Source organism: Peromyscus eremicus, chromosome 6, assembly GCF_949786415.1.
Source record: "Peromyscus eremicus chromosome 6, PerEre_H2_v1, whole genome shotgun sequence".
Classification (NCBI taxonomy): domain Eukaryota; kingdom Metazoa; phylum Chordata; class Mammalia; order Rodentia; family Cricetidae; genus Peromyscus; species Peromyscus eremicus.
In genome coordinates, this window is record NC_081421.1 from 78942207 (window position 1) to 78959602 (window position 17396).

Consider the following 17396-nt stretch of genomic DNA (forward strand, 5'->3'; position numbering starts at 1 on the left):
TTTTCCTCCGCCCCCACCCCGGGCCGCGAGCGGCAGCGGCGGGGGACGCTGCTCTAAGTCCCCACGCTGGAGCGGAGGCTCCGCTCTGAGCGGTCAGGGGAGAGGAGCGCACTGAGAACTCTACTTTCTCATGAGCCCGAGCCCGGCAAATGGGCGAATGAGGAAGGAGAGCGGGGACATGGACTGCTATCTGCGTCGCCTCAAACAGGAGCTGGTAAGAGCGGAGCAGGAGCTGGGGGACAGGGAGGGCTGCTCCACCCAGACTTAGGTACCTGGCCTCGGCCCCGCGTTGCGTGCACCAGAGAGGCTCCCAGGGAAGATGACAACTGGTAGGTAGAGGCTATAGGGCCGTCGCTCAGGGGCAAGAAACTTTGGCAAAGATTCTGATGAGACGTGAACAAGTAACAGGGAGTCAGAGCAGCCAGCCAGTCTGAAACGTGACAGAACAACCGAAGAAGAGAAGGGGGGCACACCCAGAGAGGACAGGCACACATATGGAGTAAGGCACAAGTGCCCAGAGTCACAGGAGCGACAGGCAAGCAGCGAGCGCTGGTGGTGCTCGGGTGCAGGACTCCTGCGGCGCGCAGACAGATCCCTGTCCTGGGCAGGAGGTCAGGCTGGACTGCTCGCTCGTGGGGAGCTGGCACCGCCCGGGGCCCCCAGCTCTGCTGGGCTTGGCAGAGCTGGCGCGGCTGCGGGGGCAGGCTTGGCCGGCTGTCTGCCCGGGCTTGTCTGCCAGCAGGGAGGGGGGTGGCAGCTGTAATGACGGGGGGAGGAGGGGCGCTGCCTGGCAGATCGCGAGCGGGAGTTGTGGAGGCCCAGCCAGATGTCAGGTCTGGGCTTGGGGAGTGTGCTGGGAGTGTGCGGGCCCTGGGGTGCTAAGGGTGAGTATGCTACCCTGGGGAGGGGGAGTGAATCACCAAAGAGGGAGAAATGACTGCTAAGGCTGTGTTGGGGAAGTCAGGTTGGTTCTGATTTCATGCACGCCCCCACCCTCACCTTTAGTGTTCCCTTGCCGCCAGGATTCAGGCAGACAGGTAGGCATATGCATCTTCTCTCAGCTCTGCCCTTCCCTTTTCCATCTAGACTCTCTCTTCCTCTCAATGTCTCTTTCGTTTTATCTCTCAGGGCTGTGGGCTCTTCTGTCTCATTTTGCTACCCTTCCCCTTTCTTCTTTTCCAAGCCAAGTCACCAGGCATGCAAGAGCAGACCTGGATCCGGAGAGTGCCCAGCTCAGGCCCTTAAGATCCCAGGAGAGCCTTTCCACTCCCATCTGTAGAGGCTCCCCTGGCCTGCTTGGCAGTGTGTTAGGGTCCGTCTCGTGGGTGGTAGCAGGGTGGAGGAAGGGAGCTGAAGCAGCAGGTGTTCTTACTGATGCTCCCTGACCAAGGTGCCCCGGCACTAGTCCTGTCCATCCCAGTCCATGGGTCTGCCTTCTCAGGTTACTGTTCACTCCTTTAGTTCTTCCTCCCTCCCGAACCATTTCCGTGAGGACACTCAGGTGTGAAAGTTACTGCCTCCCCAGAAACACTTCTTTGGTGAGAGCCAGTGTCTGCTGATGCTCTTCTGAACCTGTACCATGCCCTGTACCTTGTCAGTTTTCATATGCAGGGCATGTTAGTTCAGGATGGTGGCCCTGGCCCATAAATATCCCATGCTCATGTTCCCGCTTCATGTGGCCAGTACCAGAAAGAAAGACCAAGATCATTACCGGCAATGGCTGAGGATCAAAGCCCATGTTGGGAAAAGACTCTAATAGGATCCTCTTTGTGCCTGGAACCTGGGACCATGCCACCTACATCAGGATGAGCATCTATAGAGGGATTGTGGGTGTTCCTGGCATGGGAATGAATTTTCTAAATCTTACTGATTTGCATTTTTTACATCACTCTAGGTGGGAGGTGGTGAGGGGAGGAAGACAGTCTGTGGCTGTCAAGAGAATAAAAAAGAAAGAAAGAAGGAAGGAAGGAAAGAAAAAAAGAAAGAAATCTGCACTGAGCTGAGCTCCCAGGTTTTGATCTGCAAACCCCTCCACCAAGGCCTCGAGCCCCTGTGCCTGGGAGAAAGAAAGGGAAACCCTCAAGTCACCCTGCTTCCCATCAGCTTTCACTTGGCCTTTTGTCTGAGCATCTCCAGCCTTTGACTGTCTTGGAGAGGAAGCGAACTGCCTGGCCCAGGGCCCGGAATGACACTCAGATGGGGGGGGTTCTTCACCCCCATGGTACCCTGCCCGCTCCCCAGTGCCAGCATACTGAAGGGCAATCCTAGCGAGTGATAGGCAGAGCCATTGGAGCCTCGTTCCCTCTCAGACACCTCGCCCCAGTGTCTAAGTGGCAAGGTCAGATCTCTGCACCTCAGGACTGAGCGACTGGAGCCAGGAGGAAAGTAAAGTGCTGTTAGCCTGGGCCCACCTTTCCCCGGGGACGGTAGGGATTGAATTCCATGGCTGTGGAAGAGGTAGGGAACTTTGGGATTCTTTATACCCTAGGGCTGTAGAGGAGGAAGCATTACATACAGGCAGTTCATACTGTGAGTGGGGGGGCTTTGGTCCTGAGGTTGGTTCACTCCGGGCAGGATCTCCTGTGCCGTCCAAAAGGACTGTATGTTTCTAGGTTCTTGTCCAGGAATGCCTCATGTAATTCTGATTAAGATCTGCATTTGCTTATTTCATTAAATTCCCTTCAAGAACACCCTGTTAGATACTGTGGGATAAGCCTGTTGCAGAAGGCAACCTTAACAGGTTGTGCGATTGTCTTCATCCAGGGTGTTCTGTGTTCCCCACTTTCATCCAGTCCCTTCCTTGGCACCGAAATTCAGCCAAGAAAAGTTGTTCCTGAAATACAACACAGCGAAAGCTTCAAATTTCCTGAGGCAAAAAAAACCTTGCATTGTAAAACTGCAGAAGGCTGAGCGTTCAGAGACCCTGGCGCAATTAAGCTGATAGCTAGAGTACCGGCCCTTTCTCCCTGCCTGGGAGGGGAGGAGGGTCGAGTTTCAGGAATGAAACAGGCTGAAAAAGTAGCAGCAGCAGCTGACACACTTCCTAATGGGGGGGGGGGGCGCTACAACATCCAGCACTCCCCTTTCCCTCCAGCTGAACACAGGCCTTGGGACCAGCTGTGCCTTACACACAGCTCCCTTGTGGGCTTCCAACAAATGTAAGGACGCGGACACACAGGGGGAGTAGACATAGAATGCTCACACACCACTTCTTGTGAGTTCAGATCAATTCTGAACAAACCCAATGCATACACTTTGAATGATCAGAGCTCCTGAAGTTCAGCCAGGCTGGGGAGGCTTTCTGGAGGAGGAGGATGTTCTAGGAGGACGTTATGATATGCCGGTCCTAGTTGAACTCGGGAGAAGAAACCAAGGGACTTCGCTTTCTCAGGCTGGGGAAAGTCCTTTCAGGGAACTTGTATTCCCAGAAGGCAATTCTTTAGTCACCAGTGGCTACAAGTCTGGATGTTTTAGCATATGACTAAGGAATAGGGCCTAAAGACAAAATAAGGAGAAAGAAGGATGTGGGAAAGTTATGATTGGAACTTTCAAGTATTGAGCAAAACAGCAAATTTCTGTAGAACAAAGAAAAGCGTCTACAGAAACATCTCATTCTCTGTGTGTAAAGCCCAGAGAGCTTCTGGGTCAGTTAGTCTGGGGTCAGTTGGGACACATGATTCGGGGTCAGGTGAGCTTGAACCCAAACCTTGGCCTGTCTGACTCTGGCATATTAGTTGCTTTCCCCATCTTTAGAATTGGTTGTTAGAAATACCTACTGCGTATAGCTACCGTGAAGATTAAATGGCCATATAAGTACAATCTGGCCTTGATCTTGAGAGTCTTCTGCTCTTAGCCTTCCAAAGACAAGACCAAAGTGTAGGCCACCAGACCCAGTCTTTGATAAATAGGATGCTGGCCTCATCACAAGGGTCAGAAAAGTTTGGTAAGTTCATACTGGTTTAAAGCACCAACCAGACATCAGCACTGTGGATACAAATAAAAATAGACCCAAGTTTTGTCTTCCGGGAGGGTATAGTTATAGTTTAATAGAAAAGAAAACGTATATTGATATTGATGTTAAAATGCCAGGGCTGGTGTTGTAACTCAGTACTTGAGTCACACTTGCCTAGCATGTGTGAGCTTCTGTGTTCAATCTTCAGTACCAAAAAAAAAAAGTTAATGTAACAAATATAAAACACTGTCCAACTGTTAAAGCAACCTAATACGTTGTATTTTTACTATTGCCCTCTCTCTCTCTCTCTCTCTCTCTCTCTCTCTCTCTCTCTCTCTCTCTCTCTCTGTGTGTGTGTGTGTGTGTGTGTGTGTGTGTGTGTGCTGTTTTGAGACAGGGTCTCACTACCTAAACTTACCTAGACTAACTGAAATTGCAGGTGTGAGCTACTGTACCCAGCTTTATTCTCATTTCTAAAAGAAGAAAATAGAGACTGGAGGAGGTCAGGTGCCTTGGCCAAGGTCACAGAGCAGATAGCAGTGAGGGTTGGATTCCGACCTAGACAGATGACTACAGAGCTGCTGTTCCTACCTGCTCAATGGGATGTGTATAGATGGGGATGGTATGTTCTGTAAGGGGCATGCGTTCAGCGCTCTGAGAAAGGGAAAGCAACATGAGAGGCAAGTGTCCTGTTGTGGAGGGACAGCACGTATGTGAGACCTTGAGGGATCAATAGGGACATGCACAGGAGTAAACAGCATTCCGGGCACCTAATGAAACGTAAGGCAGGTAACACAGGCGATGTGGTCATGTGGATCTTTGAAGACCATAGGCTGGACCGTAGACTATATGCAGGGAAATAGTGGGTGACAAACTGAAATGGAGGCCTTGAGTGTCATGCTAAAGACTGATATTTTCCTTTGTTCACTGGAGAGGAGCATGGTCAGATATACACGGTCAGAGATATATCCTGAGACCTAGGATGTCATTTGAGAGGGGAGGGAGCCAATGAGGAAGGAACGTGAATTAGAAGAGGCCAGGTAAGAGAGTATATGGTGATCTGAACTAGGAAGAAGAGCAGGGAACTTCTTCCGGTTCCTTAGGTGATTGCAGGTGAGAGAGGCTAAAACTGTCAGAGAGGAGAGGGCTGGCTAAGGCTGAGAGGCCGGCCTTCCAGAGCAGGCAGTATTAGGCCTCTTCCCCGTCTGTCCCTTGCCTGACCATGTGACCCCTAGGAGATGGTTCACTTGGGAAAGTAGGCTCATCATTTCTCACCCTTCACTTCTTCCTCTCTCTACCCTCCTCCCTCCTGCAGCTCTTGGCAGAGTTTCCGTATTACCTTCCTGTTGAAAGTTCTAGCCAAGAGTCAAGAAGGTCCCTATTCACTGAGCCGGAGAATGGGTCACTTGGCAAAAGTGGGGCTTTTCCCATTTCCGGCCCAGAGCCTCCTTCTAGCTTCCCCAGGGGTTGAAAGGAACTGTATGGGGATTTTGTGAGTAATGGGGTGGGGAAGGGAGGCAGGGCACACTGCCAAGTCCATGGGCAAAGCTGAGCCTGTGTCAAAGGATTCCGGCTGAGCTCCGAGAGGGCGTGAGATGGATGGAAGGAGGGCACAGCTGCAGGATCAGTCAGGGGCCCAAGGCAGGACTTGGGAAGGCAGCCGAGGATGTTGGCATCCCCTTCTAACTCCTCCCACACCACCAAGGGCCCAGCCAGTGCCGATGGGAGGGTCTGTCCATAGACAGCTGACCTCGGAACCCCCTCCTGCTCTGGGACTCAAGGTGGTGGGATCTGCAGCCCAATGGCAGTTGCTCTTTCCTCTTAGGAGCCCTTAGTGGGAAAGAATAGGACTGGGTTGGAGGCTCTCAGGCCATGTTTTCCCACTCTTCCTCCTCTTCTGATGGTAACTCTTTCTTCCACCTCCTATCGGCTGGCCTGGCTTCTCACAACACTCCATGAAGCTAAGTAGTCCATGATGGCAAGGAGGTCCACTGGCCTAGATGAGGGGGGCCTGCCTTGGGATCCCAGTTCTCTCACCCAAAAGCCTTAGATCAGGAGTCATAGTGCATGCATACTTACAACTCGCACATGTTGGTGGCTTGGGCTAACTTTTCATACAAATTCCTTTATAAACACATCAGTTAGCATAAATATTAAATAGGAGTTTAAATCCTATGCAGATACAGTGAAGACAGTAAAGGCCTGGGAAAGAATGTTTGAGTAACAGTGGCTCTAGAAAAGACGACGTGAGGGGGTCCCTAACTTCCTAATCTATCAAGTGGGGTTCTCCCCTTCCTGCCTAGCCAGCCACCCAGAGCAATCGTGGGGCTCAGCATTGCAAAGAAAAGGGTACATACCTCACACAGAAGGGTTGACATTACACAAATTCACAACCTAAAGAACACAGATGAATCTATCTAATGACAAGTGCCAAGTTTATCAGTTAGGACCCCATCAATGTCCCCAAACTGTAGCATGGGACTCTTGACCACACCAGGAAGACTAGAGTAGATTACAGCTAGACAGACTAAAATTTGATATGCAGAAAACGTATAAGATAAAAAACTGAATCCTAGACAAAGCTGGAAGTAAGTGATGGATGGGGTGATATGAGGCCAAAGATGGGGTGAGGAGACCTTTTAAGCCTTTCTCAAAGAGATTCCACTGGGGTATGCTTAAGGACTTTGTGTTTGATGGTATGTGTGTGTGTGTGGGGGGGGTGGCTGTTGGGTCCATTTCTACTCAGATGAGAACCAATCATATCTTCTTAGGATGTCTCCAGGTGACCCCAAAAACAAGTAGGGAAAGGCTTGATTCTTGCAGGAAGAATGGCCCTGAGATACTAAGAGGCCTCCAGCATAAAGACTGGTACCCAGAGTTCTTTATTTCTGGCTGTCTAAGCTAACCCCACTCCTTTGCTCCCACCCCACACTGCTCCCCTTCCTCCCACTTTGGTCCTAAGACAAGAGAAGCCCTGGGATCCCAGATGGTCCCACGCTCTGAGTGAAGAGAGCAGCACAGTCTCTGGCTCTTTCTCCATGGATGACATCATCCCCTTGGGGTTGGTGGGAAAGGCTGTGCTCTTGGCTCCCCTCACAGTCATGACCCAGAGGATGCTCCTGTTTCCACTACCCCTGGCCCTCCCAGCTTCCCATAGCTTCCTTCTATTCTCACCCCTCTCCTAAGCCTTCCCTTCTGTATCAGCATGTCCTCTGCCGGAGGCTGGGCTCCTGGAAGTCAGTGTGAGGGGTCAGGAGGAAGCTGGGGATTCCCCCTCCTCCCTTTCTCTGCCTGAGTGAGGCAGGGTTGGAGACTAAGAAGCTAGACAAAAGAGGTGTGCTAGGTCAGACCATCCATGATGCATGGAACCCTGCCATTCGCACATATGAGGATTCACCAAGGAAGAACTATTTTGAAAGCACACTGGGAGTCTTAACAGCCAGCCTGCACTTGATGCTTGCTTTCTGCTCTGTAGATAAAGCCATGACGTCGTCTAATCTGCACAGTGGCTGTTGAGGCAGGGACTGTTAGCCCTATTTTAAAGAATGGAGATACAGAGCTGACAATGAACTTCAGTGGCTTGAGTGCTTGCCTACAACAAAGCACTGGGTTTGATTCCCAGCACTGCATAAAACTGCACGGAGGGCATACCTATAATCCCAGCACTTGGAAGCCAGAGAATGGGATTTTCAAGATCACCCCAGTGACTCTGAGGCCAGTGGAGAAACTGAGCTGGGTGTGATAGCTCCTCCTTATAATGTCAACGCTTGGGAGGCTGAGGTAGGAGAATTGGGAGTTCGAAGCCAGGATGGGCTGCATAGCAAGCCTCTGTCTAAGAAAATAGAACAAATCAGTAAACACAACAGCGCCCCATAGAAAACTTAAAATACAGCTACTACATGGCAGACCTGGGATTTGAACCTTGTTCCTTTTGTTCCTAGACCTCCAAGTTCTGAACCAATACAGAATATTTTCAATATGAATACAATTTCAGCACTTGTTTTCTTAAAAAAAAAAACAAAAAACAAAAAAACGAGCCTCTGTCTTACAGACAATCCTGAATTTATACATTCCCACCCACATTCATTCTTGCTGGAAAACTGTACAAAATGTCAGCATTATTTCTTATGGGTTTTTCCACACTGGAAGAGACTGAATGGGGTTATTTCATTCCTCCCACTACCTCTGGCCTGACTGTGTTCCTCCTTCTGGAAGAAAGCCTGCCAGCTTAGACTCCTTGTTGCTTGGTAAATCAAAACCTTGAGAAATGGCCCTGGCTCTCTCTCCTGCCTAGTGGGAGACTTCAGGTAGCAAACAGTCTAGAGGGATGATGTGGGGAGGGGAGTCAGTACTCTCCATCCATGGTTTACGAGTGTCATGCCAAGTATCAGGTAGGTTCTAGGGTTATGTAGTGACATGCAGATCTCAGTCTCTACCTTTAAACAGTAGATACTCAATAAATATTTCATGAGCAACTGAGGCTTTAAACCATGGAAGACATGGGCCCTGCACAGAAGTAGGACTTTGGGGACCCATACCTCAAGGATCTAAGAGGAGGCCCTAACAGGAGCACAGTGGGAACATGTGTGGGACATGGATTTGAATTCCTGGAATTAAAATTCCATCGTAGGTCTTGACTAAAGGTCATAATAGTTTGAAGCTCATAATAATTGGGTTTGGACAATAGAAAGCCACTGAGTGAGGTGATGGGGTAGAGACATGCGTCAGGAAGAGTGGCCGGGCATGCGTGGATCTGGTGGCCTGGAGGCCAGTGCGGGACTACATTAGACAGGAACGGAGGGACTGAATAGAGGTTCCAAGTGACAGGAGAGTAGATTAGAGAGTGAGGGCGAGGAGGGCAATTGGAGGGTAAAGCAATTTGTCAGGGAGGAACTGAGCTGGGTCCTAGAATCTAGCTCCAAGCTAGATGTAGCCAATAGCAGCTACATCTCTGAAAGGAAGGGGTCAGGACAAGGGCCACCAATGACAGGCACAGCTAGTCTGTGTCTCTTGCTGCCGCTGTATCACCACTCCTGTCACTTAGATGGCACATATGTGCCCCAGCTGGTCCCGGGGCTGTTGGGCTGTGCCACTTCTTGCCATGTCTCAGGAGAGTGCACAAAGCAAGGGCAATCTCGGCAGCCCAGCAAAGGCCTCCTGGCCCTCGGGGGCTGACAGTCCTCCACTGACCTTTATTGTTGCTGGCTCAAGGGAGCTTGGGCAGCTCTCTCCCCAGCAGACCAGGGTTGGCAGGAGATTTGACCCAGAAGCCATAGAGGGCTAGCTGACAGCCCACCCTGCAGGGCCTTCCGTGTCCCCCACTAGTATAGTCCCCCACCCCCACCCCTTGGGCTTAGCTCCGGGCATTAAGACAAGCCTGGGAGGTAAGATGATCCTGTGGGTCTCTGGGGGGCTTAAAAACAGATGGTTCCTGCACAGAGGCTCACTGTGAGTAACTTGATCACGATGTGGGGAGGGAGCTGGCAGGCCCAAGGCAGCTTGGGCACAGGGGCTAGGAACATTGTGAATGTTATCAGGGGAGGCCTTTCCTCCCCAGCCTCCACGTAGGGCCCTCAGCCCCTTCCAGATGGTACCTAGGACATGGGGCTAGGGGAGCTGGCCCCAAAATGCCTGCTTCAGGCATGGCTAGGACAGAGCCAGCAAGACTGAGAAGGCAGGAATGAGTGCTAGATCCAAGCATGAGGGAACAGGTGCTTGGGGAGGGGGTCGGCAAGGGTGGGCAGGGGCTTCTGGCACAGAGGAGTTCCCTGGCCTCTCTCTCCTGACTAGTCACATGTGAAGAACAGTTAGAAGAAGCCCCAGGCCTCCCCTTCCTCTCTTGTGTCCCTCCCCCTCTCTACTGCTCTATAGAGGACGGAGTAGCCTTCAAGTCTGGTCCTCTTGCCCAGCCGTCTGCGGGCAATAGTTGCTAGTTCAGACAGCCCTGAGCTTGAGTCCTGGCTTTGTGAGCTGCATGGCCTTAGGTCTCTCGCTTTCCTCCTGACACAGCAACCTTCCGGAGTTTGTAGAATTTGGATGAGATGAGATACCTAGTGCTTGCAGCATGATTCCTGTTATGTAGTATTCTCAAGCATTTATTGCCACCATTATCCACCAGGGAGCAACAGCATAGGCAGGACAAGAGTGGCTACTATCATTCTTTTAAAAATTATTTATTTTTATTTTATATGCATGGGTATTTTGCCTGCATGTAAGTCTATGTATTGCATGTGTATAGTGCCTGAGGAAGCCATCAGATCCCCTGGAACTGGAGTTACATATGGTTGTGAGCTGCCATGTGGGTGCTGGGAATCGAATCTGGGTCCTCTGGAAGAGCAGCAAGTGCCCATAACCTCTGAGCCATCTCTCTAGCCCCACTACCACCGCTTTGTGTACCCTCAGACTAAACTCAGCTCCACCTTTTACTATCGAATCACTTATGGGCCTTAGAGAGCTTATCTGTCAGATGGGAGCAATAGCAGTCACAATCTCAAAGAGCAGTTGGAAGGATTAAAATAGGGTAATTTATTAATATAAGTTGTTATACACATACATATATGTATCTATATGCATATGTCTACACACACACACACACACACACACACACACACACACACACACACACACCAGGCAACTAACCAATCAAGCACATAAAATGCCAGTCTCCAACTTAATGATTTTTGGAGAAGGTATACCCATAAAGCCATGCTAGGTTTTTCTGTTGGTTTGTTTGTTTGATTGACTGGTTGATTGATTTAGACAGAGTCTCACTCTATAGCTCAGTTTTGTCTGGAACATACCACTTATCCCAGGCTGTCTTTAATCTCAAAGTAATTCTCCTCAACTCCTATATGCTGTAATTCAAAGCTAGTGCTGGGAATACAAGTGTGAGCCACCATGGCTGGATGTCTATTCTGGTTTTATTTTTGTTTGTGTTTCTCTCTCTATGTCTGTCTATCTGTCTCTCTCTCTCTCTCTCTCTCTCTCTCTCTCTCTCTCTCTCTCTCTCTCTCTCTCTCTCTCTCTCTCTGTGTTCAGTGCAGTAATGAAGTCAATACTTCACTATCATGCAATAGGATTTGTATTGGATAGGTTTCCCATCTGTAAGCTAATATAAGTTCTGAGCACTTTGATGTAGGTTAGGCCAAGCTGTGATATTTGATGTCTTAGGTATATTGAATGCATTTTTTACTTAACAATAATTTCTGTGTACTGTGGATTTAGCAAGCGGGGGAGCTTCTGAACAGCTTTTAGGACAGTGTCTGTCTTTGTTAGTTCACCGCCATTAATGTTATTTCTCTTATCCAGCCACAGCAGTGTTTATTTTCCTCCTCTCATGACACAGGTCTGCCCTGTAGCAGACTGCAGAGGTGAGGTCCTAATGGCAGGTTTGCACGACCCTGGAAGTGTGTGTTCCGAGGTTACAGGTTGAGGTTCAAGGCTGAGGGGTAACCCTCCCTGTAGGCCTAGCGCTCACTGGCCCGGTGTTTTCTTTCCTTGCAGATGTCCATGAAAGAGGTGGGGGATGGCTTACAGGATCAGATGAACTGCATGATGGGTGCGCTGCAAGAACTGAAGCTCCTGCAGGTGCAGACAGCCTTGGAACAGCTGGAGATTTCTGGAGGCACGTCGGCCTTCAGCTGCTCTGAGAGCTCACAGAAACAGCCCGAGGGTCCTCGCTGGCAGGGCAGTGGAGGTCCTGCCAGGCCTATGGTCTCTCCTTCCTCCAGCCAGCCTTCCTTTGACAGCAGCCCCAAGTTTCCATGCCATAGGAGTGTCTGTGGGAAGGATCTTGCTGCCCTTCCCAACATGCAGCTGCCGGAGGACCAAAGCAGTACCCAACAGGGGCTGGAGTGGGTGGAACCAGATGACTGGACCTCCACGTTGATGTCACGGGGCAGAAATCGGCAGCCTCTGGTGTTAGGGGACAATGTCTTTGCTGACCTGGTGGGCAACTGGCTAGACTTACCAGAACTGGAGAAGGGTGGGGAGAAGAGTGAGACTGGGGGACCCAGGGAGCCCAAAGGAGAAAAAAGCCAGTCCCGGGAGCTGGGTCGCAAGTTCGCACTAACAGCAAACATTTTTAGGAAGTTCTTGCGCAGCGTGCGGCCCGATCGAGACCGGCTGCTCAAGGAGAAGCCAGGGTGGATGACGCCCATAGTCTCCGAGTCACGAGCAGGACGCTCGCAAAAAGTCAAGAAGAGGAGCCTTTCCAAGGGCTCCGGACGGTTCCATTTCTCAAGCACGGGAGAGCCCAGACACACTGAAACCCCTGCCACAAGCAGCCCCAAGGCCTTAGAACCCACCCGTGGGGGCTTTGACATTAACACAGCTGTCTGGGTCTGAATTTGAGAGACACTGGCTGAAGCTAAAAGGCGGTCTCGTACTGGGCCCTGGGGGGAGAGGGAGGGCAGATGGCATGGTCTTCAGGCCAGATGCGAGTTCCCATCCTCAGAAAGAAAGGAAAGCAGAGTTCTTAGTCAGGTCTCACTAGAACAGTGGGGAGAGGCTGTTATAGAACAGGCTGAGGTAAGAGTCCCTGGAGAGAATGTGTGTATTTGTGCGTATGGGTGTGTGTGCGTGTGCGTGTGCGTGTGCGTGTGTGTGTGTGTGTGTGTGTGTGTGTGTGTGTTGTTCTTTTGAGGCTGAATGTGAGAGTAGTTGGGAGAGAGGCAGGGAGGAGTCCAAGCCACGCCTGCATTCCTCTATTGCCTTCCCAAGACCTCAGTTGAACATTCTATATGGAAAGGGACATTGAGCCCTCTGGTTTCCCAGAGGAATTCCCAATAAAGACCTGTCTCAGGGGTCCCCAACCATTTTAATGGTCTGCTTCCCTGACTTTTTTTTTTTTTAAGGACTGGTCTCTCAGGATGGAGCACCAGAGAGGGAATTCCCTACACACAGCCCTTCCTAGTACCAAGATTTCAGCCCATAGCTGGGTGCTGGGTGCTAGGACTGGAACAAGCAGGTGTGTGTGTGTGTGTGTGTGTGTGTGTGTGTGTGTGTGTGTGTGTGTGGTGAGGAAGCCTGAGATGCTCTTGCATCCCCAAAGTGCAGAGGAGGAGCAATGTGCCTTCACCCAGGTGCTGTCTCACGAATCCAAGTAGGCATGCCAGCTTTCCAGATGAAGCAGCAGTCTCCGAGGTGTCCAAGAACACACGGCTGGTAGGGGACAAAACAGGTGAGGGCAACCTCAGGGTTATTGATGGACCCTGGAGTCACATTCTGCCTGGCTGAGCAATGGGTCCCCATCCTGACTCCCGTTGCCTGCCCTAATGCTCCTGCAGGGCAGCAGATGATTGGGGTGAGCCCAGAAACAGTCCTCATACATTAAAAAAAAAATCCCTAGTCCGCATCTCGTAGTCACCCAGAGAATAGAACGAATCCCGGCCTCATCTACCCTCATCACCCTGGAAGTCAACCGGGGACCCTCAGAGTGAGGTTGACGCCAGGCACGTTGTGTAGTGAGCCGGCAAGCAAGTCCAGGGCCGCCTGGGTCCACGGAGGGGCCATCTTGGCCCTCCCTCCTTGGCCAGGAGAGAACAAAGTAGGTCCCTGTTGGAGCCCAGCCACCCTGGAGAACGGCTTAGCTCCTCCCTCACCCCCTCCCTCCCCCCTCCCGCAGACCCAGCTCAGCTTGATGGGGTGTGACAACTGCAATTAGAGGCGAGCCGCCTGCTGCCCCCAGAGCATTAAGAGCAAATTGGAGAAGAAAACTAACAAGAGAAGCTCTTCTGCCTGCAGCCTGGACCCCCAGGGGACAGAGTGGGGGAAGGGGGAGTGTAGGCTGGAACTGGGTGTGGGGAGGTAACAGCAGCTGTGGGGAGGGTCACCTGAAAGTTCCCACGCAGTCGAACGATAGATGGTTACTTTTTTAAGTGGGCAAAGGGTTTTTTTTATTTGTATTTTTGATCTGTCACTTTTTGCCAGGCAATGTGCCCATCTCTTTCAGACCTAGAATGACCTGGAATTATTTTCCCGATAAATCAATGGGTCAAAGAGTCATGGCATGCCAGCTGCCCAGATCAGGATTCTTGCAAAAGAAAGCAGCTCCCAGTTTGGATCCCTGGGCACCAGGCCTATCTACCTTGGCCTGGAGTCTGTCAGCTGGGCTCACTCTTTCTGGCCAAGCGGGTCCTTGTCCATCCTGCCTCCCCTGAATTTCTTTGGCTGCCTTTGGTGGCTGCAGCAATGTGTGGAGAAGAAGAACATGTGAAAAACTTACACCCTGATTCCTGAAGGGTGGAACACTCCTGAAATTATTTAAGAGGGCATGAACTATGATTGAATAGGAAGCCAACTCACTTCTTCACCATCCATGTGCAACTCATTTGTTTTGTGGACTAGTGGTAGTTAACATTGTTTAAATCAGCTAACACGACAGACTCCTCTCCTGCCGGGGCATTGTGATGGAAGGTGATGGAAGATGAGAACTCAGCGATGGGAAAGGAACCGGCTGCTGACCTCCGAGCTACCAACGTACACAAAGAAACGGAGTTAATCATCACCTGGTCAGAAAAGAGTCAAAGGACCAAAACAAAACAATTAGGAAGTAATTTTGGCTTCCAAGATAATCCATAGGTGCCGGGCACCTTTGCCTTTATTTCTCTTATTTCCTTTTTGCTACGCCCAGGAAATGGTTGCTCATTTTACCTGAATAGAGGCTCAGAGAAGTTAACTCCTTCAAGGTCACACAGTACAAAGTTGGGATTGAAATAGTTTGTAACTGACTTCCAATCTTGTGTTCCTGTTACCTGGCAAACTGTCCATATCAAGCCAGATCAAGAATAACAACATTTGTCCTTTGTGATTATTCACATCTCTTCATGACTGACAAGTGGTATGCTCATTAGCTATTTGAGGAATATCTACTGGAGGAATAGTGGAGGAATTTTGCCTGGGTTTCAAAAGGGCTGATATACTGTCCCAACGACTATGCCATGCTTTGCTGATGAAAGACTATGGTAACTCAACTTCATGTAATCTTATTTTCTGTCCACATCCTTGGCTCCTGCTGAGACAGTGATGGAAACTGCTCTACTGAAGTGGAGTGAAGAGGTGACGAGTGATGTCTCAGGTCTTAGTGATGCAGAGTGCAGGGCAATGTGTCTGTGGAGGAGATAGGGAGAAAGTAGGCAGAGAAACTGACAGCTTAATTCTGCCTCTTGGGCTCATTTTATGGTTAATTAGGACATACAAATGAGCTGGAAGCTCATTTAATACCCTTCTTGGCACGGAGGCCTGCCCCACACCTGGCCTAATTCCTTGGCAGGTACTGATGCCCTCTGATTGGCCTAGGCATCTTCTCAGGGCTCCACCTGCCTCTCTGTGGTCAGTCTGTAGATATTCTCCAACCACAGCATCCACTGGAAGATCCCTTCGCTGCTGGGCATGGTCGGTAGAACCTGCCAGATCTCTGTTTCCTCTTTATAGGCCTGCAGAACTAGAACCTCTTTTTCTCTCCTCCAGGCTCCTCTGCAGCCTACCCTCAGGGTGATCTCTAACCCAAACGGATCTTGAGGAACAGACATTTGACTCAGCTCTGCCAACCATCCTCACCTGTTCCCCAGAGGCTCCATAGAAGAGGGTCCTGTTTTTTCTCAAGTCACCCCAACATTCTCAGCAGGATAAAATCAAGAGTACTGAAGCTTCCCTGGAAAAGTGTCTATTCACTTCAGGTGATCTCTCCAACCAGGGCAGTTAGGTGTTTCTGCCAGCACCAGGCATGTCTATAAATTCCTGATCTGGAGTCAAATAGATAGGAATCTAGACCCAGGCCTGTCATTGTGTGGGCCTGAGCATGTTGCCTGACCTGTTGGAGGCTCCTCTGCTCTCATGTGAAGCAGGGATGATGTAGGGCCACTGTCAGGTGTAAAGCCCAAAGTACTGGGGTGGAGTACACTGTTCCTAACATACAGCTTCTACAGAAACGGCACTGGCCACCCATCCCCAGCTTAATCACAGACCCCAAGGGACAATGCTGAAAATAAACAGTGCTTTCTCTGAGCCCTGGTGTTCTGCTAAAAAGTACACTGTGACTCTCATTTTATCACGGGATTGTGGCAAGGATCAGAGGTGTGTAAATGTGTTTTGTCCACTGTAGAGATGTTGCTCACCTGGGTTGCTTTGCCAAATGTTACACTCATCCTTTTTGTCAGGTAGGGAAGGATAGCACCCTGGGCCAGACTAGGAAGGTGCTTGAGGCCATCATTGCCTAAGAACCTGCCCTAGGGACATACTCAATGTCTTAGGTACCAAATTCTCCCTCTCTGAAAACCTGGGGCCTCAATTTCAGGCCAGGGATAAAGTTGAATGAGCCAAATTCTGCTTGCCAGCTGTTTGTCCTTGGTGGCCAGAGTTCTCTTCCAGGCCACATCATTCCTTTTCTCTAGATACCCTGGGGGCCATCCCTAAGATTCATCGTTTCCCCCATGAAGCCTGAATTTGACAAGACCTACTCCTTGCCCTTCCCGTGACCCCTTCCATCAGTCCTAGCATATCCCTTCCATCCACCTCCTCCAAGCCCAATGCACACCCATGCAAGCCATCCCCAAGGAGTCATCTTTGTCCCTGCAACGGAGTCCTCATTCTTACATTCCAGTCCCCCACTGGAGTCCTCTCTCCCTCACCACCCCCAGTCCCTGAAAGCACGTCTGTGCTGGTCAGAGGCCACAAGTTGGTGTGCCCATAGCTGGGGGCAAATCTCACAGGAGACCTTGACAATTACTAAGTTCTTCTTTCCTCTATATCTCCTCAAGCAGGATCCCTGACTGGACTCTACCCCATCCAGGGACAGTAGGAAACAGCGTTCTGAACCTCTGCTTATTTTGAACTCTCCCCAACATTGTACCTTCCCTCTCTGGCCTTGTGGCCAGGCAGGGTGGTTTGGGCATCCATTTGGAAGCTGTATGTAGGTGCTGGTTCCAAGGGGGAAGCTGTCCTTATCTAAGTATATGATCCAGGGTTTGTAAGGACACTAATGGGGTCTAGAAGCAGTTTGTGACATCATCCTGGGCTTCCTGTGTGTCCCAAGTGTCAAGAGGCCCAACCTTGCTCAAGTAGACCCCAACTGGCTTGCTGGGCCTTGTTTCGGAACTTCTCACCCACTTTACCTACCAAGGAGATGGGTTCCCTTCAGTGCTCCAAACTTGGGTCTGCCTGTGCCATCCTGACTGCAGTTCCTGCTCAGACTGCCTTTTACTTTTCTCAGCTTGAAAGCCACCGCGGAACCCTCCCATAGGCCTTGGCTGTGTCTTAGTCCAAGCCCCAGGACTTAGCTTGGCAAGTCCCTTCTGTGCATGCTTTCCTTCTCCTCCAGATCTCTGAGCACCTCCAAGGTAGTGACTACTCAGTATTTCTGCTTCCAGTACTGAGCTCGGGGCTGCTGTGTGATTGCCACTCCCCAGTGAGTCCTGAGCTCAGTGCACCATTGGGGGCTATTTTA

General features: G+C 50.5%; 1 protein-coding gene and 1 long non-coding RNA gene across 2 annotated transcripts; both read left to right on the forward strand.

Moving 5' to 3' along the window:
- Window positions 1-47: 47 nt before the first annotated feature.
- On the forward strand, window positions 48-14193 carry Inka2 (inka box actin regulator 2). Its single transcript, XM_059266027.1, has 2 exons — window positions 48-214; window positions 11456-14193. Exons 1-2 carry the CDS (start codon window positions 131-133, stop codon window positions 12296-12298), a joined length of 927 nt encoding a protein of 308 aa, XP_059122010.1. The 5' UTR covers window positions 48-130; the 3' UTR covers window positions 12299-14193.
- A 19-nt stretch (window positions 14194-14212) lies between these two features.
- On the forward strand, window positions 14213-15958 carry LOC131913413 (uncharacterized). Its single transcript, XR_009379888.1, has 2 exons — window positions 14213-14916; window positions 15422-15958. It is a non-coding gene; the product is annotated as an uncharacterized LOC131913413 (long non-coding RNA).
- The last annotated feature ends 1438 nt before the right edge of the window (window positions 15959-17396 follow it).

What these genes read in the sequence shown, in the direction of transcription:
- Inka2 (XM_059266027.1), top strand. Translation starts at nt 131, where the DNA reads ATGAGCCCGAGCCCGGCAAATGGGCGAATGAGGAAGGAGAGCGGGGAC. An exon ending in GTCGCCTCAAACAGGAGCTG is followed by an intron (nt 215 to 11,455) that starts GTAAGAGCGGAG and finishes CTTTCCTTGCAG; the next exon opens with ATGTCCATGAAAGAGGTGGG.